The sequence below is a fragment of the Neolamprologus multifasciatus genome, chromosome 5 (assembly GCF_963576455.1).
Source record: "Neolamprologus multifasciatus chromosome 5, fNeoMul1.2, whole genome shotgun sequence".
NCBI lineage: Eukaryota > Metazoa > Chordata > Actinopteri > Cichliformes > Cichlidae > Neolamprologus > Neolamprologus multifasciatus.
Window position 1 is genome coordinate 4,488,246 of NC_140443.1, and position 25,920 is coordinate 4,514,165.

At 40.5% G+C, this 25,920-nt stretch overlaps 2 protein-coding genes across 3 annotated transcripts in view; one reads left to right on the forward strand and one right to left on the reverse strand.

The window, feature by feature from the left end:
- igsf8 (immunoglobulin superfamily, member 8) overlaps positions 1 to 12,852 on the forward strand; it is a 27,957-nt gene extending 15,105 nt beyond the window's left edge. The window contains exons 8-9 of one of the 2 annotated variants that reach the window (XR_014874093.1): positions 974 to 9,666; positions 9,701 to 12,852. Coding sequence is in view for 1 of the 2 variants with exons in the window: in XM_085159516.1 (XP_085015642.1) it covers positions 974 to 1,101 (128 nt within the window). In the remaining variant the exon portion in view is untranslated. Of the gene's footprint in view, positions 1 to 973 lie in introns of both variants that reach the window. The other variant, XM_085159516.1, reaches the window with a different exon arrangement.
- soat2 (sterol O-acyltransferase 2) lies at positions 4,160 to 24,008 on the reverse strand. Its single transcript, XM_085159520.1, has 16 exons — positions 23,857 to 24,008; positions 20,320 to 20,461; positions 20,094 to 20,152; positions 19,846 to 19,985; positions 19,690 to 19,743; positions 16,631 to 16,738; positions 15,735 to 16,017; positions 14,181 to 14,256; positions 12,442 to 12,526; positions 11,998 to 12,043; positions 11,634 to 11,763; positions 11,084 to 11,181; positions 9,016 to 9,114; positions 8,697 to 8,832; positions 8,112 to 8,257; positions 4,160 to 5,906 (listed from the first exon to the last, which is right to left on the reverse strand). Exons 2-16 carry the CDS (start codon positions 20,396 to 20,398, stop codon positions 5,850 to 5,852), a joined length of 1,596 nt encoding a protein of 531 aa, XP_085015646.1. The 5' UTR covers positions 20,399 to 20,461; positions 23,857 to 24,008; the 3' UTR covers positions 4,160 to 5,849.
- Between the last annotated feature and the right edge of the window lie 1,912 nt (positions 24,009 to 25,920).

Here is a 25,920-nt window from a genome sequence, read left to right on the forward strand (position 1 = left end):
AAGCTCTACCTCATACAGGCAAACGTGCATGTAGCCTGATTGCCACTGTAAGGGTAATTGAAGCCCCATAAGGAATAGCTAACCTGTGTACGTTGAACTTGCTTCATTGTGCAGGCCAAAGTGAGCACGGTGGGAGCTGAGCAGCTCCTGATTGAACTAAAATCAAGGAAAGGGTCAAATAGGAAACCTTTGGTCCCAAGCTGGAGGTTGGCCAGAGGATGGCTTTTTGTCTGGATTGATTTCACCCTGACCTCCGTAGCAAACTGCAGAGCTGCTTCTCTGTATTTACATCTTAAACTGTGCACACACCTACAATCTGAATCCTCGACAGCAACAATTAATTGCAACTAATGGTTGAACCACCTAGCCTTGTTTTCCAGGTCAAAAATATGTACGTATAAAGCAAGCGTGGGCTTGAATAGAGGTCTTGCTGTGCTGGTAGAGGAATCCCAGTTGGAGGAGATTACACATTAATCTTTCTGCATGTTTATCCTCTGCTACTGTACATATGCAGGTGGCCAGATGGGGGAAAAATCTTCAGTGTATCTTTGGTACATGTATTGTTTGACAAATCAGGTGTCTTACTATGTATAATGATATAGAATATTAGTCAAAAGCACGAGCACGATATTTTTGGGTTAGTTGAGGACCTTTTTCTGTTTGCTTGAGCATTTTTAGGCCATTGCGACTTAATGCAGCTGTTGACTGAATCACCAGAGCGGCGTGGTTTCAGTGGCAGTCCATTAATTTGGCATTTTAGAAATGATTTTCCTTTCTCTTTTATTCAAATGTCAATTATCTGATTAATCAAAGCAGGAGATTAATGTTCTTATGTTATCCACGTCGGCTAAAACATCGACCCGCCTTTTTGTTTTGATTGAAATAAAGCTCATTTTTTTTCCCAGCTCTCCAATATTCATCCACATCAGATTATCTCACCGCACTGCTCTCTCTCATTTCCTGTTCTCCTCAGCTGCTGACCTCCTCCTCATCCCTTTGGTGGTCGGCGTCTCTTCAGCCTTGTTTGTCGGCATCGTCATCATCGCAACGGTAACTTGCTGCTTCATGAAGCGCCTGGCGAGGCAGCGCGCTCGAAAGTAGGCGTCCGGCGCCGTCTGTAATCTGATTGCTCACAAAGTCTTGGAAGAAATGGCCCATAAAATAACTTCAAGAAGAAAAAACGAAGTAGAAAATGACTTTCGTCACCTCGTTGGTTGTCTTTCTGTGTTCTGACCTACATGTTTAACGATCAATGCCAAAAAAATTCAGTTTTATACTTTCTTGTATTTTTATATCTGAAACATATTTTCTCGACAGGCACAGTTGCACTGCAGTCTCAAGCGTGTTATTTCTTTTTGAGCCAACTTGCCCCCAACATCTCGTTACAGCAGGATTGAACCACATGCTACTTAACTCATCAGATGCTTTCTGTGATGCTGCGTATTAAGGTCACCGTCTATCGACTCATGGTGCAAGTTCCCCACCAACAAAGACCGTTCTGTGTTTCCGGGATTTGTTTTTGATACTGTTCCAGTTATTCCTTCCTCAGAGTGCATGTTCTTCTTTTTACACAAAAGCTAACAATGTCTAAATGTCCGTGCGTGGTTAAGGCGCTGCCGCAGACAGTCATCGGATTGCTGATGGGAGCAGTTTAGCCTCTGGAAAGTTAATACGAGCAGGGATGTTCCAGCAGCGCTCTGCGTGTAAACAAAGTCTTTGTCTGTTGCTTAATAAGGAAGCTGCTGGCTGGGGACTTTCTGACGCTGTCCAACTGAGCACTTCATACTTGAGTTTTCTCTTCAGACTGATAGATTTGTAGAGATTTGACAAAGAGAAGACAGAAGATATACCCACAATGCACTGGGCTGAAATGTGTAAATACTCGATGGAGTTTAGCTGTTTTATTTTCTTAATGCGTTAAGACTGTGCCGTTGCGCCATTTTTATTTGGCAAGCACCTGTGTTTTAAGATTCTGTGCAGCTTTTTTAAAGCACTTGGAGAAAAAGCTGGGCTGGAATGTTTTTACTTGATTTTCTTCCAGCTGGAGTTATTTCGTTGCTGTTTTTCTTTCTTTTTGTGGGATTAACGGCTCCTAAGCTCCTGTTAAGTGACTGAGATAGAAAACTGTACTGTGACAAATAACCCCGCGCTATGGCGGGTAACAGAAAAACTGTCTTTTAGGAGTCTCAACCCCGAGGTGAAAACTTTTTCCAAGCAGTGCAGTCGTATGACGGGACAGTGTAGTAAAAACTCACTATAACCGTCATCATTGTTATCGTGTGGTTCAGGCCATACATGCCTGCTGCCAACACTTATTATGACTATGGCTGTTGCTGCAAACCCACAAAGATTTACAGTGTCTGCGCACTTAAAACGGGTGAAATCTATCCTCCTCTTCCCGTTGAAAGTAACACTTAAAAAATAGTTTGGTCGTGCAAGCGGGCCTGCACTGCGCGATCATTTAAGGATAGATATGTATTCAGCGAAAAGGAGAGGAAAGCAACATTAGTTATACTTGTGCTCTCTCATTAAAATGACTAGTTGTTTGACACCCTGAGCTTTGCTTTCTCACTTTATCTCGACTTTCTGTCTTTGTCGGAGTCTCTAGATCTCCCTGAAACCCTGATTATAAATGTTGGTCACAAACATCAGGGAATAAAATCACAGCTCTGCTTGCTTCCTGAGCCACTTTGTTCCAGATCAAGTGCTCAAAGCTGATTTGTTCCCCCACATACCCGCCCACCACACGGCTACACTCACACACACACGCACACCCGTGCACGTGCACATCCTAGCAGCATAGCGTTTGCTGGCTGGTATTTCAAATGGGAGAAAGTGAGTATCTGCGTGTTCATCTCTAATCCCTGTTTATGGCTGCAGCGTCCTGCTGCCCTTCCCCCACCCTGTGTTTGACAGTCGCTCGACTCGCACTCGATTCATTTCAATCCGTGTTCCCTGAGAATTACCGCCAGCTGTAAGCGCTGATGCGCATCGCGTGCAGAGCATCAGAACTTCTGTATCAGTTGTGTTTTTTGTCGGCAGTTGTATTAAACCCTTTGATGGAGGTGTTATGTTTTGTTTGGATTGTCTACTCTGCTTTAATACCACAGTTCCTGAATGCGTCTTACTGCCTTTTAAATATACGAAGGCTGTTTTTCTTTTGCTCGATTTGTTACTTATGGTGCTTTGGCAGACCTGCCAGTTGGTACGACCAATAAACCACTCTGGGTCACCTTGTGCTTTATTTTCTGCTGCTTAACAAACATCTGTTTTCTGCAGACAGCTTGGAAATGGACGCAACTGGATCCATCCGAGTTATTGGACGACATTCTGCAGAGAAGAAAATAATCACATTTCTCTGACAAAGTGAGCTAGTAGAGCATATTTTCCATCGACGGTATGAAAACCATTAGATTTCTTGTACTTGGTGCAGTTTTTGCATTGCCACGCAAGCAGAGGATTAGTGTAAGCCTCGTGCAGTGCAGACCGTTTTAAAGTTTGTTACAGGATTTGCATATTTTTAGTGATGAGTAATGAGTTTTCATAATTTGTATCTTGTGAGAAATTCGTAATTTAATGACAGAAAAAGAGAATGCAGTGTAGTAACGTGGCTCTAAGTTGAGCACTATAGTGAGAAAATAGACACTAAAACTGGAACTAAAAATAATATTTTTGAACACAACCTGTCAGGGGTTTAAAATATTGCGGGTAAGGTAAAAAAAAGTTACTTCCCGTGCTACAGTATGTTCTGGCATTTATCTGGAAGCTCTTTCAACATGCACTAATGGAATAAACACTGTTGCAAACCAAGCATCACACAATGAGCCTGCACTGCAGGGCCTGCTCGCGAAACATGAGCAAGAGTACTGAAAGGATCCAACATCAATATCCTGTATCCAGACACCACAGGACACCCCTGAGAGTGTCCATCATCAGAGGGATCAGTTTGGGTAAGAGGAGGGAGACCTGCACACACTGAGGGGAGGTGGTTTTTCACGCTGTGGCTGTTGGGTGTATAATAATGCTGGAGTATGTGTGAGTGGGATCAAACTTTGCGAAAACCTACAGAAAATGTAACATTCTCGCCGTTTCCCTCAGATTATTGAACATTTTAGCCTCTTTAAGCCCTTTTTTTGTTTTGTTTTTTTGTTTAAGGCTCACGGCTTTACTGTTGCTGTTCAAGTGAACACCGTGAAGCTTTTAGCAGATGAAAAAGTTGATATTTCTCCCGATCATAGAAGTCCTATTGTAAAACGAAGATTTACCAAATGAATTACCAGCTGTTCCATTTCTGCTTAATTTATATAAAAAGCTTTTCCAGTTTCCATGACCTTATGTGGCTAAATAACTAGAGATTTCACTTATTATCTTTATTTCTGCAAAGCGTTATTCCCTTTTGGATTCATATGCAGTGTGCAGAAGATAGACTCATTATTGGCAATGAGGTATGTATAGATATTTTATCTGGAGATTTAAAAAAACAATATGCAGATTTTTTTGAAATAAAGAAAATGCAAACAAATTTTATTTTCGAACATAAAATTTAATGTACTAAATCCATTCATTTCTGCTTTGACACTCACTCTAAAACTATCTGTTCTGCATTTGCCTCCATGAGCCAAGTTGGTATTACAGTATATCAGTTTACAGAGCATTACATCATTAATGCAAACACTGTACCAATGGTAATCCTCTTCTTCCTGGATGACGTTGCAGGCAGGCAAACAGAGGCTTTGTAGCATACTGATAAGATGCTGTGCAGCCTGTGGTTGGCCGGTTAAGATACCTGCTTTCCCAGCCAATCCCTGGCAGCTGAATGTCAACCGAGGCAGGATTAAACACGCAGCGCACACACACTGCAGGCCAGGTGCCCGGTGTTTGTCAAAGCCTGTTTAAAGTTTTCTGTCACTTTTCAGTTTTTTTCAGTCCTACAAACAGAAAACTCAAAAAAATCTACAATAACCAAAAGAACAAAAGTGTTTTTGTAAACATGTCGGGAATAAAAATAAGCTGGGCAAGAAATGCAATTAAATATTCTAACTGTAATAAACCTGAAGCCTCTAAGGCCTTGTTAATACCATATTTAAATTTATTTAATGCTTAAAAATATTATTTATTAAGATATTGTATGGCTTGTAATCGTACAGTACTTTTTTTCCTCCTCTACAGTACTGTGTATATGACGAAGCTGACTTCTCATATAAAACAGGAAACAGCTGGGCTAGCTCCACCTATCAAAAGTCTAAATCTCACTGAACTACCATGTTGTATTATGTGCCGTTGTTATCAGAGGGGATGATGTTCTATATCAGCGGTCCCCAACCCCCGGGCCTCGGACCGGTATCGGTCCGTGAGTCGTTTGGTACCGGGCCGCCAGAGTTGAGGCTCAGGTGTGAAATGTATAGTTTTCAGGGTTTTTATCGGTTTTCAGCGTTATTTTGTTATCGTTTTTATCGTTAACTCCGGTCTTTTCACGTGTGTTATGAATAAACTTTCTATTTTTCAGTAGCAGTACTAGTTTTATTTTGTTGTATTTATCCACAACACCTTAAAGGCCGGTCCATGAAAATATTGTCGGGCATAAACCGGTCCGTGGCGCAAAAAAGGTTGGGGACCGCTGTTCTATATGTTCTACATGCTCTGTTACAGCCCATTTTAATGAATATTAGTGATAAAAATACCACCTGCACAAATAAAAACCTGAAATAGTTCAGTGACACGACATCCTGACTGCAATAAATGTTTTGCTCTCTTCCACACTCAGTCCATCAGGCCTTGCAGAGCTCCATCTTCATTTTCAGACTTTCAGACGTCATCATTTATTCCTCCTGCCTGCGAGAGGGATGGCCTCATCTCTGGTAGCTGCAGGACCAAGATCGAGGCATCACCAGCTCCCAGAAGCTATTCTGTTGAGAAAAAGGAAAAGAATTGGGCCAAATATACATGCTGCACTTCTCCTTCTAGTAACTTTAATCATTTTATTAAATTATTAGTAGATTTAACATCCATTTCTCTCAAGTTACAATCTCATTGTGCAGAGCACTTCTATTTGTAGACAGATGTTATGTGTTAAGCCATTGTGTGTGTGAATTATTCCACTGGCTTTAGAGGATTCCTCCTCTGGGGATACACGGACATACAGTTGTTCCTAGTGTGGTAAGCACTGAGCCCATCTGTCGAGCAAATCCTTTACGTCTCTGACTTCATCAGACTCTTGGTGTCGGAAGGCAACTTTTAAAGTGTTAAAAACACGTCACACTTTTATTCACATCTGCTGCTCAACACGTGAATGTGCAGCACGGGATTACGTGTACACGTGTTTACACAAATGCATGTAGTCTGCAGGACAGTAATGAATATATGAATCACTGTGGATGAGAACAGACAATTAAGTCAGGATAATGAAGGAGTGGAAGAGGCTGTTTGTTATCACTCTCATTTTGCTGCTGACGTCTGTGTGACATCCAGCATCAAACTACTCAAGCAGTAGTTGCGTAATGTGCTTGTGTACATGAGTTTTTCCATTCTTGCCTGCAGTGTTGGGAAGGTTACTTTTAAAATGTAATCCATTACAGAATACAGAATACATGCCCCAAAATGTATTCTGTAACGTATTCTGTTACGTTACTCAATGAGAGTAACGTATTCTGAATACTTTGGATTACTTAATATATTATCATGCTGTTTACAACTACATGAATGTACTATTGCTGTGATTTATTACTGTTACTGAAGGTCCGCGGCTCCGAACCGTAGTAAAGGGACCTCTGGCTAATACGGTGGGTTCGTGTTGGGCTCGTAGCCGAAAACTAGCTTTACTTTGTTGTCTGAGTCAACTTTGCTAGCGAGAGACAGAGAGGCGTTGAAAGGCTGCTCCAACGGAACTTATTGTTTCAGAGGAAAACACGAACACAGTGTACAGTCGAGTCTTAATAGCTTACTTACAACTGGGCTCGTCAGGCTCTCTTCTTGGCTGCAGTGGTTATTATTATATTTACATGCTTCCAGCTCCCGTTTTTGCTCGATGACAGCTCGTACTTTTCCTTTTTCTCCCTCCCTCGCTCACAGACACATAACGGGTATGGCAGTCCATTCTCCCTGCAGCACGGACTACACTGTCTATGGTGCTACATTCTTTAGAGCTATACCTGTAGCATTCTGCCTATTAGCTTAGCACAACAGCAACAGGCGCTCTCTCACCCAGGAAACACGCAGAGAGAGAGAGCGTTGCCCCGTAACCATGGCAACCGTAACACTGCCGCCTGGAACAACAAAACCCAAACAGTCCTGACCCGCCACAATATGAAACAGGGAAGTACCGCCGTGTAATCCATTTATTTCAACAAAGTAACTGTATTCTAAATACCACCTTTTTAAACGGTAACTGTAACGGAATACAGTTACTCATATTTTGTATTTTAAATACGTAACGGCGGTACATGTATTCCGTTACTCCCAACACTGCTCGCCTGTTAGCTCAGTCTTATAGTCGGCTATTTTTAAGTTTGTTCACCCGTTGACCTATTTTCCATTTAAGGGTCATCTAAAGCAGGGGTCAAAGTCAGTCTAATGACATCTACAAAAAAATAACTTGGTGTTTAATTTGAAACCCACAACTTTAAATCAGGATAGATCTGCACAAACCTTCACTACTCGAGCAGTTTGGGATAAAACTGTTTTCATGCCTTCAAACTCAATAAGAAGTCTCTCAGAGGTGAATTCTCCTGGCATGAGTACATATTTCTTCATAATTCTTCTGCAAAAAGAGGTCGCTCATCTCTTTTTCTGTCAATTTTTATGGATTTTAGCCAAATTTGTGCTTCTGTATCCAGAGAAGTAAAGTAAGATAACTGACTGAAAGCATCTTTTGTGACCCACATTTCATGCTATAAAATATACTTGTGTGTGGCTTCTTTCTGAAGAGCTGGCTGATTGTATTTTGAGATAGATTAAGACATTGTGGGAAAATGGCTTTTTTAGGATTGCTTTCTATGTGATTCTATTAAATGATATGAAGAAACTATTTATAGAGGAGAGGAGAAAAGGCATTTTCTACATATAAAGGAAAAACTTTACAAACAGAGATCTCGGTCAAACGTGGGAGTACGTACTCCTGTCCGTGGGCAGTATATCTGGGCGTACCACTCCTGACAGTACAGGCACACCTGCACACCCTGACCGATGAAGAGACACACCCACATGATGATGTTGCAGACAGGGCTCTGTCGCTTGTCGGTCATGGTGAAGTTGAATGCCACTAAGAGAAGATGGGAAAGGGGTTTTGTTAATGGGTTTTTGGTTCTTTCTTTGTATCTGTTATTGAGAGAGCAGGAGGTCGACAAAGGGACAAGGACACGCAGAGAGAAGAAACCAAAACATTGAGTGAGAGTCCTATAAAAACAGACTTTTTACAGTGTTTTTGTGAATAATTGAAGAATTTAACTCGAAAGTTTAAAGGCACAGTCTTCAAAGCAAAAGCCGTTTACATATTTTTAACAAGCTACGGATAGGCATCTCAAACACAGTGCTTTTTATCAGCGGTAATAATGTAGACATAAAAAATGTGTCTGTGTTTTTCTCCCTTTAAAAGGCTTTTAGGCAAATGAATGAATTTCTGTAGCTGGGTCAGCACACAAGTTACCATCTATTTATGCTGCGCTAACAACTGTCCCATGAATAATAGACACACCCCTCACCTCCAAAGACGGCAAAGAGCAAGAACATGACTGGGTAGAAGAAGCCGAACCCCATGGCCAAAGCGTACTCATGAACGACGGCAGAGACTATGAAAACCGAGAGCATGGCAGCAGTTCGGAATTTCCTATTTGACAGCTGCAGGGATTGGAGAGTGAACAGAAAGAGGATTTGGCTAAAAGTTCAGGGGTCACACTGACTTAACAACAGTTAAATTGCCACACACATGCTGGTTTATAAACAGAGACAAACCAACAGAGTTATGGGATTTGTTTTGTTCAATATACATGTGTTAGTCTGCAGTATTAGTACTCTGCTCACCCAAAGAAAGTCCCTGTAGCCATAGTAATACAGCCAGTCATGAACCACTACGTTCCAGGTACGGTAATAGTTAGCAAAAGACGTAGAGTTCCACCAGTCCTGAAAAAACAACAGAGGATGAGTCACTCATCAGAATAAAAACATCATTGATCATTTATTTTTACAACTAAGGATTTGTAAATCGGTCTTGGAGGTGAAAGCAATGCAGTTCTGCACAGTGCATCAAGTTCCTGGGTGGGTATACTGGTTTAATCTTCATCGGTTTAAACAGACACCTCGGTGCAATCTCTGATTGTGTGCGAAACCTCTCTATAAAAGCTGCACGTAAATTTCAGATGTGAGAAAAACAAAGCCAATGCATGCATTCTTTTCAATGACCAGCAGGAGGCGACTTAACTAGTTGCAAACAGAAGTGTGACTATAAAAAATGTGACTTCTTAAACACAATCTAACGGTTTTATTGTTTGATTTAATACACCATGCTGCTCATTCTGTCATTTAGGCTACGTTCACACTGCAGGCGAAAGCGCATCAAATCCGATTTTTTTGACCCTATGCGACCCATATCCGATCATGGTGTGACAGTGTGAACGGCACAAATCCGATCTGGGTCACTTTCGTATGTGGTACTGAATCCGATACATATCCGATGTTTCAGAAAGCGACTGCTGTTTGAACAGTCAAGTCGCATTAAATCCGTCTTTTACGTCACTGACACAAGACAGACGCCAATTATCAGCGCCGGAGAAGACATCGCGAACGCTTCCTGGCCATCCGGTGAAACTGTTGGGAAGACAACGTTGGAGAAACGTGAACATTTTATTTGTACTGTATAATCTGCAGATTCTGACAAAAATCTGCAACTATCCTTTGAAGCAGAAAGATTGGGAAACGTGAAGTCCGAAGTCTTTATATTAAGGCCATCAGTCAAACAATACTGTTTGCTCTGGGTCTAAACAGAGCGCGTTGTGTGTGACGTCTTCTTTTGCGCATGCGGCCGCTTTGAGCGTTCACACTAGAGCGCGTTTGCTGTCGCATTTTATTTGTAGTGTGAACGAGCAGACAAAAAAATCGGATTTGATCAAAAAATCAGAATTGAGCATCAAGACCTGCAGTGTGAACGTAGCCTTATAGTCGGATTTAGAGTTGTTGATAAAAGAGGGTATGCTTTAGGGTGTGGCTTCCTTGTGACTCATGTACCGATGTGCAGTGTACTCAGAGTCTCAGTCAGACTTGTCATTACCAGTTATAAAATACCAAGATAGGAAAAGTCCAAAATGCTCAACCCAAGGATTCAAAACAGCACTTCACTATCTATGGGTGTTGGCACAGTGGCATGGCCATCATTTATATACAGCCTATGCACGTTTGTCCCAACTGTTTCAGCTGACAAGCCGTGTCATTTGAACATTATTAAACCAATAAAGTGTTATCACAGACATGCATCTAGGGCAGATAAGAGGTTTAAAGGTTAAGAACAATTTGTAGCCACATTGTAAATTAGGTGAATCAACACTAGAATCTTTTCAAGATTATTTAGCATTTTTAAAACAAAGATGAAATTTGCAAAACATGGTCTAGCTGTCTTACATCCATTTTTTGCACAACTCTACAAAAAGCCCCATGGCTAACATCAGAGTATGATTATGACGAAAATACATAAAAGTGAAGAAAAGTCTCACTCACAACCACACAGACGTTTTCTGGTAAAATCCTGCCTCACATTCCCCCAAGTGCCTTGATATCTTTTATAGCTAAATTCATTCAAACCCTCAGGCGTATTTAGAGTGCCATAAGCGAATAAGATTTGTGGAAGTGAAAGTGGCCAACAACGATAAGCAAGTATTTTCAGCTCTTGCTCAAGAGCTATATAAATCAACAGAATTCAACGATGGAAAAGTACAACTGTTTGGGGACCAGCAGGCCACCCTGCTGCCATTTCACTTGTCATTAATCAGAATTTGCTTGTCTGTAAAAGTAAGCATTTCAGAAAATAATGAGTCTACAGCACAGAAACAGTAAATGACCACTGGACCAATTAAAGTGTCCACAAAAATCAGCCGCACACCTTATAGAACATTCTGTCAGCAAAACGCAGGAGCTCCCCGAAGAGGTTGAGCCAGCAGTGCAGGAAGGCAAAGAAACACAGCAGGAGGAGCATTATTCCTGCAACACACACACACAGACGGAGAGAATTGCATGGAGTGATTTTATTTTGCATTGCCCCCAGTTTTCTCAGAGGAATTGCAACTTGGCACAGATGCTATTGCACTATTGCACTAACTCGCTCTTCACTCAAAGGGAGTCATAAACATTTCAGCCTTTGATTACTTGTATCAGATTCATGTTAGCATCTTTCATCTTATCACTGTCTTAACGACACTCTGGAGTCCTTTCCTACATTGCAGGCTTAGTAAAATATTAACCAGTGCTGAGTCACGCGCATGAGAGATAATGGATGTTATAAACATAAACGATGTCACAATCAGAGTCAGAGATGAACTTTAACCTGCACACAGCTTCTTTCTAACGCTGTAAGTGGGAAAAAAGGGAGGAAAAAAAGGCCACGTTGAGTTTGTGTGTGTACAGCTGAGGACTCTTTGAATAAGAGGACATACCTGGTAATATAGAGTGAAAAATAGCCAAAACCATTGTTCGTTTACTGAAAGGCACGTTGTTCTGGGTTCTAAAGACCGGCACGCAGAGACGCACCAGGATAAAGTAGCCGTAGAACAGGCATCCCAAAATCTGCAAAGGGAACATCAAAGAGGAAATGAAACGGAGAACACACACGAGAATCAGAAGTACAAATGTGGAAATGGCTTAGCGATAACTGCGATCGGGGATATATTATTACTTCAGATTATTTCAGTATACAGAAGTAAAACTTCTTTTTAGGTCAGCAGACACAACCAAGTCTTTTGTTAAATATTCAAAGCAAAAGTGCTGAATTATAAATAGGAAAGCAACATTTTATCTCACCATGCCAAGAGTAATGCCAACATAGTTCCATCGTATGTGGCGATTTCTGCAACAAAAGGACATTTCATGAATTTCAGATGTAAGATTATTCTTAACGTGTGCTCTGTTCTGAAATTTTCATCAGTTTTCATGTCTCTAGTGCTGCAGTCCAGATTAGGGATTCCACAATGCATCTAATCTCAGATCAACACGACTGCTTATAACTGCATCTTGTTGTTTTTCAGCCGTCTTTAGATTCATGTTTGTAGCTGCTGAGCTATAGATTCGGAGAGATGGGATTTGATGCTGTAATGAATAAAAAAGAAAGTCGTTGCTGGCTTTGTGAGTTTGTGTCACATGACAGAACCTCCGGTTTTAATGAAAACTGGACATAGATCATTTTGATAATTACTAGAACAGAAGAGCATAAATAACCAGCCGAAATGAGGGGTTAATATATCCTACCGAGGGTATGATTCCCTGTAAATGAGCGTTGGACAGAAGAGGAAGTACAAATAGCTGGAAAATGTTGGGAATCTGGGATTTTCTCCTGAAAAGACAAAGACAACGCTGTTAGTGTGGCCCTCGTGTTTGTGTCCAAAACCTTTAAATTATTTTAAAAGTGGCTTCACATTAAAGTCTTGTTCATTCATTATTCATTTATTTCACAGCTTCACTGTGCCTTTAATGCAAGAACCCGTAAAGAAGTGACCGTCTTTAAAAATTAAACAACACTCGGGTTGTGGCTGAATCATTAAGCCATTATACCAAATTATCTGCCTTAAAGACTCATCAGTTTTACTAAATAGTTTGCTGTAGTTTAGTCCAGCTAGTGTGGCGTCCTTTAAAAACTTGTATTACAGCCCTGCTCTATAACATTTTTTTTTTTTTTTGTGAGTGATTTTTTATTGATTAGCATTCAAATATCTCAGTGAAGACAGAACAAAGATCTACCACAAAGAAAGCATGAGACAAGGCTAATCAAAAGGTATTGGCTGAAGCATTTGCTTATTACGCCAACCCTTTTAACAAAAGATCTTTTTGCATACAGCTCCTGTACACAGGGCTCGAAGCAAATAGTAAAACAAAGCAAAAACAAAACAAACAAACAAACAAGAAAAAAAAAACTTTCCACCTTAGATAAGTAACTACATCAAAGCAAAAGAATCAAGAGTTGTTGTTGTTTTTTTTTTGCTCTTTTCATTCTTGATATATATATATTTTTAATACTCTATTTTTAAACATCTCTTTAAACAAGGAAAATGAACTACACCTTTTTAAATCACTGTCATAACTATTCCACAGGTTAACTCCTCTAACAGAAACACATCTCTGCTTTATATTTGTCCTTATCTTGTTTTTTTTAAAGAAATCTGTTCCCCTTAAGTCATATTGACTCTCTCTGACTTCGAACAGCTTCTGAGTAGTGAGGCAAAGCAAGTTATTTTGTGCTTTATACATTATCTGTGCCATTTTATATTCAACTAAATCATAAAATTTCAGGGTATTCAGATTAATAAACAAAATGTTAGTTGGTTCTATATATTTTGATTGGTTTATAATTCTTATAGCTCTTTTTTGTAACTTGAAAATAGGAAGAGTGTTCGTTTTATATGCATTACCCCATATCTCCAGACAGTAAGTCATATATGGAAGCAACAGAGTACAATAGAGTGTGTATAATGATTTTTTGTTCAGGACATGAGTCATCTGTTTGGGTAAAAACAGAGCTTCCATGTTGAGTTAAATAAACAATCAAATGTGACAGATTTTCTAGAGCAGAACAACATATTTTCTATTTTGTGTGTGTGAAGATTTTCTTCTTCACATGATTTCTTAACAATCAAACATGCAATTTAACGGACTTTCTGTGTGAAGGAATGATCTTAACTTCCATTTCGATTTTACATCAGTTTTACTACTTAAGTCAGGACTACAGTTTTCTCCAGGGGGCATTTGTTTTAAGTATTCATGTTTTTGCTCTTGGTCTCCCCTCATGTTTCATATTTTTATCTCCCAATAACAGACCTTTACAAGAGCATCTCTAGCTGCAGATTCATTGCTAGTTTTAAAGTCAGCGTGAATTATTACACAGGTAACCTGCAGAGTTCTGCTTAAATCATTTTTCCCGCTTGTTTCCGGGAGTGTCACTGTGAGTAATGATAGCGCCCGGAGAGAAAATACACCGGACTTCAATACAACACCTTCCTTTGGAGCATTCTTCATGATAACAGGAGCCGTTTCTCTTAAGAACGAGTAGGTTTTCATCAGGAATCGAATCTGGAGAAAATGGATACAGTTATTACGTGAAGGGAGACAGTGTATCAGTATTAGCTGCTTCTACTCTAGATGTATGTCTTCACTCCAAGAACTGACAAGCTGCCCGAAATGAAACATCCAGATACTCACAGCCCCATCTCTTTTTTCTTTCTCTTTTGTTGTTGACTCATGATTTATGTGCACTCCCATCAAACAGGAAGCAGTGCAGCACAGTTGGAGAACTTGGCTTAATTTGACATAAACTGCAGTTCAGAGATGATGCACAATCAATTGCGTAGAGCAGGGAGCATCATAAAGCAGCAGTGAACCGCATTTTGGGGCAATTCAGGGAGTTTGAATATTTAATTTCTGCATCAAACTCAGCAGTTTTAAAATGCTGTGAACATCATGTAAATACAAAAAAGACTGATTGGACTCAGTCAGATGAGGATCATGGCCGGGTTTCCCAGAAGCATCTAAGCACCGAGATTATCTCACTACATCAAACAGAGCTAAAATGATTTTAGTGCTAGGACTGATTTTGGAGGCCGGGGCCGATGTGATAAAGAGGATGAGGAGGTATTAGTGTATGGGTTTGTGATGTTCAAATACTGGCTGCAGTGAGATCTGCTGCCAGAGATGCTTTCTCCTTTGGTGACTTTCCAGTTGGAAAGCTCCCATCTCTGGCTAGCAGGCTATCCTTATCACAATGTTCTAGCTGAGGGCAGTGAATTACTGAATTACTGCTTCTACAATTTGGATTACCTATGATTGCCAATGAATATGTGTGTAATAGAGGTGGGAATCACCATACATCCCACGATACGATATTATTGCAATTTTTTAAAATATTTTGCGATATTCAGATTCTGTACATAAAGGTAAACTTTATCAATATTCATTTTCTCTAATATCAAAGTCTCACACTCAGTCTTTCTCTCATTTCAGTTTTATTGTTGACAAACTGAACGGTTTGTATTACAGTCTAGTCCAACTTAACTGAATCAACCATCTGGTACAATTATAGCTATTCTGAACTATGCAGTTTATGAAAACTATGCAGCCCCTTCAGCAACTGAAGAGTTTGAAAGTAAATTAAAACAAAATATAATTTTACATTAAATAAAAAAGTTTTAAACTTAATTAAAATAAAACATGTCTTAAATTAAAATAAGTAAACTGTCACATTTGGACAGTGAAGGAATGTCAGGATTCTTGCTCAGAAAAAGGATCAACATGCTCTGAAGTTTTGTAACAAAATATCGATTTCTGCTGTCCCTGTATCGATACATTATTGGCAAACAAAATATCACGATGCTACACAGTATCGATTTTTTCCCCCACCCCTAGTGTGCAATGTTATCTATGATACAGTGTGTTTCTAGCACAGGTCATTACCAATAATCTTTCTTTTCTGTTGCATTTGAACGCAAAGTAGCTCTTTACACTGAATATGCAGTAAATGAAAGAATGAGCGGCTGCACGTGTGACAGACTCACCTGTTCCAGTATCACAATAAACCGCGATGCAGGTGGCAACTGGTGGTGCACAACAACATAGATGGGGAAGACTCCAAGTATGCAAGTCTGTATGAGATACAGGATCAGCCCCATCCCCAGAGACAGCCCCAACTTGGAGGGGACTTTGTGGTACAAAGAGCCCCAAAACAGCAGGGTGTAATAGGGAACGCTCAGGGTGTAAGAAAACATGATGGCCCAGGCTACAGTGACCGTCCCCAGCTTCCCAAAGGCGTAGAACAGCAGGTCAAACTCCAACACTAACCTGGGATTGAAAACCAACCAATAAAGAACAAAACACAAATCATATTAATTATTTATTATGTATTGGAAACCACTGTGATTGTATTCGAGCACAGCTGCGTTTTCTTGGGTGAACGCCATTGAATATTTTTCCTCTGACATTCTTTCATCCAAAAGGCCCCTCCAGTGATGATATTAATAGATTTTAAACACACACTTACAGCTGTGTCTTTTTTAAAGAAAAGTGCCACAAGTGTGATAGTATTATTTGTGTACAATCATTTAGCGCATGTAAATAAAAAATCACTGTTAAGTGAAGCTGATGGATCAAATCATTTGCACACAGCAGAGTTGCCCACTGGCACAAGCTCGAACGAGGAACATTTGCAACTGCAAACAAAAACCAAATCATTACGACACTGCCCAAAGCAACAGAAGAAATACTCAGAGGAGTTGATTCGTTATCTTTCTGCTACCAGATGAGCAGAGGGGCAAGGAAGGAAGGCGGGAGATAAGAGAACAGGAAGTCTCTATTGACTTGGATTAATTGAGTTTCTGTTAGATTTGGTTCAGGGTTAAAGAGATTGACACATGGCAGTACCACACACACACACACATCCACATGTCCCACTGACCTGCCCTGATCGATGTAGTCAACAGCCAGAGTGCTCAAAAAGAAAATGACGAGAACAGCTATGAACATGTGGTAAATGGTCCGGATGTGGCTGATCTCGAACAGTTCGCTGAGAAAGAAGAGGAAAGACAAATAAATACACAACAAAATCAATAAAATGGACCCATGTTTGATAAATCTGTGCGAACTCTGCTGTGAATATTGTAAAGGTTTACAAAAACGTGCTAGTCCCATCTAAGTTTGCAGTTTGATTGGGTGCGCCTTGCTAGCTCTGGTTTGGACTCCCTTTTGTGTCGCCGATTCATGAAGGTACCGGGGACATTCCTCAGAGATTTAAGGCCGTATTGAAGCGACAGCATCAGACTTATCTGATGCATGAGGTAAATCTCATGTTCCATCACAAACCAAAGGTGCTCTCGGATTGAGATGGCATGTGACTGTGCAGGACGTTTGAGTACAGATGGCTCATATTTATGCTGCTGGAAGCAGCCATCAGTAGATGAGTAGACAGTAGATGGAGAGGGTCAGTAATAGGGATGCAACGATACCAATTTTTTCAAACCGATACGATACCGATACTTGGATCTGAGTACTTGCCGATACTGAGTACAAAAACCGATACTTCTACCACACACACACACACACACACACACAAATGCAATGAATTGGAAGACAGCTTTTATTTTATTCCCTGCCGATAAAAAATAAAATCGTAATAAAAATGACCACAAAAAAAATTTCAAGTGAAAAATAAGCACTTCTGTTAAATTATTGCGGAGTCTCCACATTGTAATTTAACAAAATATCACTGAACTATTGGCACTGTCTCGAGCTTTCAGAATAATAAATAAACACTTCTGTTTGGAATAAAATAAATACAAATTAGGTTTGAGAATAAAATAAACTTTTAAATTATTGCAGTGTGTCCAATTTCATATCGCGGCTCGAGTATGCTGAGAAGACGGTTCAATCCTATGTTTTCCACGACCGGCATTGGCTGGTCATCCAGAGCGATAAAATGAGTCAGAGCCTCTGTTATTTTAACTGCCCGTGGATTTTCTCTTGACATTTTTCATCGCTTTTCCAAAACCTGAGTTAAAGATGGCTGTTCCACACTGCTGACATTTTGTTTAGCCTAGCTACAGCAGCCTTAGCTGGAGCCGCCAGTCTCACTCGCCTAACCCTGTGCCTGTTTAGCGCGGGATGTCCCCCTAGTGGCCAATCTAAAAAACTACAACAGAAATGACAAGCCACCCTCTGACTAATGAAATAAGTTAGTATCGGTTCATGGTATCAGTTAACTTTTACGAGTATGAGTACACACACATTTTACAGTATCGGCCCCGATACCCGATACCAGTATCGGTATCGGTGCATCCCTAGTCAGTAATGATGCGTAGGTAGGCTGTCACATTTAAATGATGGCCACTTGGTACTAAGGGGCCCAAGGTGTGCCAAAGTTATGCCCCACATCATCAAAGCATCACCAGCCTGACCCATAGACACAAACGGGATGAATACATTCTTCATGTCGTTTACACCAAATTCTGACCATCTGAATATAGCAGCATATATTTAGACTTTAGATTTAGGCAACGTTTTTTCATTGTTCAGTCTGTATGTCCGGTATGATCAGGAGCCCAAGTGAACTTTCTGCTCCTGTAAGCCCATCTGCTTTTTTGACCCATTCTCTGTGAACCATCGAGATGTGTGTGGGAAAATCCCAGTAAGTCAACAGCTTCATTCAGACCAGCCTGTTCAGCATAAACAACCATGACACGTTAAAAGTCACCTAAATCATTTTTTTTCTCATTCTTGTGTTCACTGTGAACTTCAGCAGGTCACCTTGTGCATATCTACATGCCTAAATGTGCATTTGATGCGCTGATCAAATATGTCCATTAACGAGCAGTTGAATAGTAGGGATGCAACGATACTTGTATCGGTATTGAACCGTTCAATGCTTTTGGTTTGGTACGCATATGTATGAACAACACAAATTTTTTTATTTATTTTATCAACTTTTCTTCTGACGATGCTGTCTGTGTTGAGCGCTCAGTGGATCTGTGTTCGACTACTCCACCTAGACTGCACTGTTGAGTGCAGATCCACTGAGCGCAGCGCAAGCTAGCGAGACAGAAGCTAAGCTCGTTCCAACATGGCAACTGCCTCAACGCTACCCGTTTGGACCTATTTTGGTCTTCATGTGAAGTATGACCCTGAAGGTAAGCACGTCATGGACAAAAGTAAAACAGTATGTCGGATGTGCCACGCAATGCTCAATTACATTGGTGGGAACTAGTTCTTTAGCACAGTTAGCTCATTAACGTGTTGACGCTGTCCAGCCCCACGCACGGGGCGATCCGCGGTAACTCGTTAACGGAGATTTGCCGTGTTATGGCGTTAACGTCATTTCAACGAGATTAACGCTGGCAGCACTAGTGGGAACACAACGAATATGACTGCACATTTACTCCGACATCATCCTAGTGCAAAGACAAGTGGAAGCAGACAAAAACAACAAGCACGCATGCTACAAACTTTACCCGAGTCATTTAGACAGCCGTTAGCACATGATTCTCCTTATGGGGACCTGATATGTTTAATATGCTGCTGAGAATATAGCCCAGAAGAAGCGTATAGTAGAGCTTTTATTTTGGAAAGAGCCATTTCTCTGTAATAAACTCAATCAGTGATTCCTCAATCAGATATTTTTTTATTATTATTTTGTTGTTTTAGCAACATTAAATTTAAAAACTGTACTTTTGAGTTAAAATATATATTTATAATTTTAATAAATGACAAATTAAAAAGGAATGAACATTTTTTTGTATCGAAAAAATATCGAACCGTGACACCAAAGTATCGAACCGAACCGTGAATTTTGTGTATCGTTGCACCCCTATTGAATAGGTATACCTACATAAACCAGGCATATATCCAATTAAATTAGAATTTTCTATTTGAAAACTATGTACACTGACAATCTGTAGATGTTAAACCCTTGTGTTAAACCCGACTTTGGTTTAATTTGGGTGTTTTCACATCTTTCATACTCACTCCAGCAGTGACGCCCTGGCCATAAACACTTTGCCATCATCCATTCTCTGAGATCTGACACAAAGCATAAACAAAAAAGCAGTCACACACACTTACTTCATTGATTAGCATAAAAAAATATGGTGACCAACAGACCAATTTGTGTCTCATTCTTACCTGGATGAGCTTATACTTTTTGTCTTTCCATTTACTGTTGACTGTGTGTTGGAGAGGGACTGGACGGACTCCGTCAGAACTCTGTCTAGAATTTCCTTGAGCTGATCCTGGACCTGCTCCATGACTTTAATTTTGATCTTCTACAAGAGGAAAAAAACATTTCTTTGAAATCAAGTTTCAGTAACTGTGTTGCCTTTGTAAACCACTTTCCTACTTTCATCCACCGTTTAAAGAAACTGATGAAATACCTCAGTACATCTTTCCCACTGCCTCGCATCTTCTTCCACCACCTTATCATGATTGCCAGCTGCAGAGAGAAAAACAGATGTTTCTCACATCGTTCGCTAAACTTTTAAATATACTGAATATATCTTTCACCTAAAACTGTGTAAAAATAAACAGAACTGAAAGATCAGCTACAAATAAATGTAAATTACTTCCTTTATACAGAATAAAACAGTATTTTGTCCATACCAGAGCTTGAGTTGTCAGACGACTGTCGGGCCTTGATGTTCCGATTATACGCCCTGCTATCGGCCTCCGTGGTCGTCATGGCTACCCTCACGACTGGAGGTTAGTCTGTTTTCAATGAATGCACGTGCTGTCGTACTGATGCCTGTCAAAGTGAGTGATGTGATGCTTTTATTTATTCCATGTGTATAGCTCGTGCTGAAATCTTCTAGGTAAATCGTGGTGAGTATAACAGTAACGCATTTATGTTAAACTAAAATAAGCTGTGTGCATTAATATATCATTCTTTGCAAACTTGAGACGCGCCAGATGTTGTAAATGCTTTGTGGAGAACAGCCTATAAACTGTAAGCAACTTTTACTGGTGTAGTTTTGCACATTAGTAAGACACACATGAATGTTTAAGTTTAAATCCTTCATTTAGAATCAGTGTTGTGATGGGTATGTGTTATTATTTTGTGTTTTCACTTTGAATGTTGTGGATGTGTGATGTTTCCAGTGTCTGTGTGTATATCTCAGATTTCTGTGTAGTTTTTTATTTCATATTTATATCCTGTTCACAGCTTGTACTCACTACAGCCTGTACATACTTATAGTTATAGAATATTCATAACATACTTCATACCGTGTACATTATAACATACCATAATAGACCCATTTCTGTAACATACTTACATATCTATATTATTGCTAATATATATTGTAATATATCTATATCACTAAAGCTGTACTGGATGGATGCAAACTGCATTTCGTTGGCCTGTACCTGTGCATGTGCAATGACAATAAAATGGAATTCTATTCTATTCTATTCTATTCTATTCTATTCTATTCTAAGAAGCGTTAAAGGTGAAGACCTCAGGAGCAGTTTTTCAACTGGAAGTATTTCTATATCGGTAAACTGCAAGTAGAAGAGGGAATTACCTGATCATAGTTCACGAAAGACTGAATTCACGGTAATAAATGCAAAATTAAAATAAGACTCACTATTATCCAACTATATCCATAATCACATACTGTGTATGCTACCATTGTATATAGTGTATCATCTTACTTTTTTTCATTGATTGTACTTATTTGTATTTTTGTATTTCCTTCTGATATCTGTACCTGAGCTGAGGTGACGCAAAAATTTCCCCGTTGTGGGATCAATAAAGTCTTATCTTATCTTATTAACCTCCTAGGACGTGGCGTCCACATATGTGGAAATCACATTTTTGGGTTATTTAGACCAAAATACTCAATTTTGCTCTACATGGGCCTGATATCCACTTGCGAGGACGTTATACTGCTACTGTTGTATCAAAATTTTGAACGAATATCCTCATATTTGGCTCTTAATTTTATTAAAAACAAAAATAAGGTAAAAAAAATCTGGCAATTCTTTGTTTTTACATTCATCGGGCCCCAATGTGACCGAATATTAAAGAGAAATTAAAAATGCATGCTGTGGAAGAGTTCGGGTCTTAGGAGGTTAAAGTTTATATTCGATACAACGCATATTTTTATTTTACTGGGGGAAAAAAACTGTTTCCATTAAGTAAGAGAGTTTAATGAATCTAGCTGCCGGTACTTTACTGTTTACCTGTGTGTTTCCGCCCAGCAGCAGCAGTGCAGCAGCTGCCACAATTGCCACGAGATTCAACCTGGATTTTGTCATGGTCCTGGGTCGGTGACCCAGCGCCTTAAGTTTATTATTATCATTTTCTAGTTTATTATTATGATGATTATTATTGTTTGAGTTCTCTTCGGTCTGCCTCTGAGTCTGCGTCTGTATCTCTGTCTGTCTAGGGCACAGGTGTCAAACTCCAGGCCTCGAGGGCCGGTGTCCTGCAGGTTTCAGATGTGTCCTTGATCCAACACAACTGATTTAATGGCTAAATGACCTCCTCAACATGTCTTGAAGTTCTCCAGAGGCCTGGTAATGAACTAATTATTTGATTCAGGTGTGTTGACCCAGGGTGAGATCTAAAACCTGCAGGACACCGGCCCTCGAGGCCTGGAGTTCGACACCCCTGGTCTAGGGTGTCACCCCGTCTGTTTGTGAATCTGTCTGTTCAGTTCAGCGTCTTGTCCCTGTGTCTGAGTTTCCTGTTTTATTGTGAAGGTCTGTTTAGTTTACGTTTCCCCTGTCTCGTCAGCTGTGATTTCTCCCAGGTGTGTTCCCCTCCTGTCTCTCATCCCTTGATTACTGCCGTCTGTGTATTTAAGCCCTGTGTTTCTCTCGCGTCGTACCCTCAACTAGCTGTGTGTTCTGCTTCCATGTTTCTAGTGTTTAATCACCTGCTCCAGTTTAGTGTTTCAGTCCTCAGTTACGACCTTTGTTTGTCTTTTAGTACGTTTATATAGTACGAGGTTTCTCCCAGCAATAAATCTGCGCTTTAAGTCTCACTTCTGTGTCTGAGTTCTGCATTTTGGGTCCACCACTCCTGCTTGCCTGCCTGCCACACAGCCAACCATGACAGATTTAGCTTTTTGTTAAAGTTTAATAGCGTGAGAGCATCTTCCACGATAAATGGAAAAATTACATCCGGTCACTGGCTCGTTGCTGGCTGGTTGCCTCATGTCAGAGATTATTATCATTCCTGATGAGCCTCGGTGTAGTGAAACCAATCGTGTGAATCCAAAACTGAAAAAGTGGAGAACTGTGTGGACAAAGGCACCTGTAAGCTCGGGGTTGTGGAGCAGTGGTTACCCACAGTGGTTTTCCACAACAAGTCACTGCAGTTCAAGCTAAACAATCTAAACAAATGATAAAGATCCGCGTCTCCACTGCAGGTTAGAAGAGATAAGCTACGCAGCAGAGAGGTTGCATTGTGGGGTAAAAACAGTCATTGACCTCATTAGTGACCCATACATTCTGGTCATTCCTCCATTAAACAGATACGCGTCAGAAAGATATTCAGATTGGACGCTGTGCAGCTGCAGACACAGTCATATGGTTTTTTTTTAAAGCAAATCATCCTTATTGCAACAACTCTAAGATTATTGATGAGTCTATGACATGTTTAAGAAAATATTTATCGGCTTGACCTCTTTTCTACTTGAGCCCGAGCAGCTGTTACTTTCCTTTTGATTTGTTGTATCGATGAACTTTGTCAAAATGCTAAACTGATGCTTCACTTGATTTCACGAGCAGCCAGTACTAAAATCTACGATCTGTTAAGAAAACATTACTCATAGAGCTGTTTTAAAAATCATATTTGGGTTCATGACCTACTTTTACCTACATGACAAATTGCCTGTGTGGTTAGAGGTACATGCATTGGTTTAATAGCCCGTTCACAGAAGAACCTTTGAACTCAATAACTCAGTTCTGCCATCATTATATAAAATTTATATCCAGCACGATGCTTCAGGCAGCTCTGATCTTCTTTAACGTTCGGTGTTGGCTACAACACTCATGTCGAGCGTTTCCTACTGATTTAAAAATCGCCCACGGCAGAAACTGCAGACTTATCATTCGTTTAAATAATACAAGCGTCAAATGTTTCAGGTAGATGTGACACGATCTATAAATATGCATCAGATGTGTACTCACGGTGTTTTAAGTTCAGGTCCACGCAGCAGTGCACAGGATGACGGCCTCTGTTTCAGTCAGTTTCCACTGATACCGACTGTTAAGTATGATACAAGTCTTATGATCTGTGTCCCCTCCTGATGCACTTTACCCTCATGGCTCCTGGCCCAGGGCATCCATTGCCCAATCAAACTTTACCTCCTTGGCTGGACTCATGACGTCATGCACAACATTGGACTGTGCCCTAATGTCTCACTTATCCAAGATACTTAATACAAATTTCATTCAGATCATATATTTTGTGCGCTATGTTAAAGGTATATGATCTGGGTCAAATGTCAAACCAAAATAGTAAATATCGCAGGTCTATTTAGCATCTACAAATATGCTCTTATTTGAAAAAGCATGTTGCTTATTGTTAAAGCACAGCTGCGTGTGGAAACAAGGCGATGTTTCCACACTGATCTGCTCCAGTTACAACTTTAGAGTAGATAATGAATGAACTGGGCAAAAGTGTGTGTTTCAGGAGTAACTGGTGAACTTGAGAGAATTGTACATTGTGGGAATAAATATTTGTTCAAAGCTCAAAACATTTCCAGAGGAATGCTGTTTGTGTTTGTTTGAATTCAAACCCAGGACACAAAGATATACAGTGGGGCAAAAAAGTATTTAGTCAGCCACCGATTGTGCAAGTTCCCCCACTTAAAATGATGACAGAGGTCAGTAATTTGCACCAGAGGTACACTTCAACTGTGAGAGACAGAATGTGAAAAAAAAATCCATGAATTCACATGGTAGGATTTGTAAAGAATTTATTCGTAAATCAGGGTGGAAAATAAGTATTTGGTCAATAACAAAAATACAACTCAATACTTTGTAACATAACCTTTGTTGGCAATAACAGAGGTCAAACGTTTACTATAGGTCTTTACCAGGTTTGCACACACAGTAGCTGGTATTTTGGCCCATTCCTCCATGCAGATCTTCTCAAGAGCAGTGATGTTTTGGGGCTGTTGCCGAGCAACACGGACTTTCAACTCCCGCCACAGATTTTCTATGGGGTTGAGGTCTGGAGACTGGCTAGGCCACTCCAGGACTTTCAAATGCTTCTTACGGAGCCACTCCTTTGTTGCCCGGGCGGTGTGTTTTGGATCATTGTCATGTTGGAAGACCCAGCCTCGTTTCATCTTCAAAGTTCTCACTGATGGAAGGAGGTTTTGGCTCAAAATCTCACCATACTTGGCCCCATTCATTCTGTCCTTAACACGGATCAGTCGTCCTGTCCCCTTGGCAGAAAAACAGCCCCATAGCATGATGTTTCCACCCCCATGCTTCACAGTAGGTATGGTGTTCTTGGGATGCAACTCAGTATTCTTCTTCCTCCAAACACGACGAGTTGAGTTTATACCAAAAAGTTCTACTTTGGTTTCATCTGACCACATGACATTCTCCCAATCCTCTGCTGTATCATCCATGTGCTCTCTGGCAAACTTCAGACGGGCCTGGACATGCACTGGCTTCAGCAGCGGAACACGTCTGGCACTGCGGGATTTGATTCCCTGCCGTTGTAGTGTGTTACTGATGGTGACCTTTGTTACTTTGGTCCCAGCTCTCTGCAGGTCATTCACCAGGTCCCCCCGTGTGGTTCTGGGATCTTTGCTCACCGTTCTCATGATCATTTTGACCCCACGGGATGAGATCTTGCGTGGAGCCCCAGATCGAGGGAGATTATCAGTGGTCTTGTATGTCTTCCATTTTCTGATGATTGCTCCCACAGTTGATTTTTTCACACCAAGCTGCTTGCCTATTGTAGATTCACTCTTCCCAGTCTGGTGCAGGTCTACAATTCTTTTCCTGGTGTCCTTTGAAAGCTCTTTGGTCTTGGCCATGGCGGAGTTTGGAGTCTGACTGGTTGAGGCTGTGGACAGGTGTCTTTTATACAGATGATGAGGTCAAACAGGTGCCATTCATACAGGTAACGAGTGGGGGACAGAAAAGCTTCTTACAGAAGACGTTACAGGTCTGTGAGAGCCAGGGATTTTCCTTGTTTGAGGTGACCAAATACTTATTTTCCACCCTGATTTA

What these genes read in the sequence shown, in the direction of transcription:
- soat2 (XM_085159520.1), bottom strand. Translation starts at nt 20,398, where the DNA reads ATGACGACCACGGAGGCCGATAGCAGGGCGTATAATCGGAACATCAAG. An exon ending in TACAGGGAATCATACCCTCG is followed by an intron (nt 12,044 to 12,441) that starts GTAGGATATATT and finishes CTTTTGTTGCAG; the next exon opens with AAATCGCCACATACGATGGA. An exon ending in CTGACAGAATGTTCTATAAG is followed by an intron (nt 9,115 to 11,083) that starts GTGTGCGGCTGA and finishes TTGTTTTTTCAG; the next exon opens with GACTGGTGGAACTCTACGTC.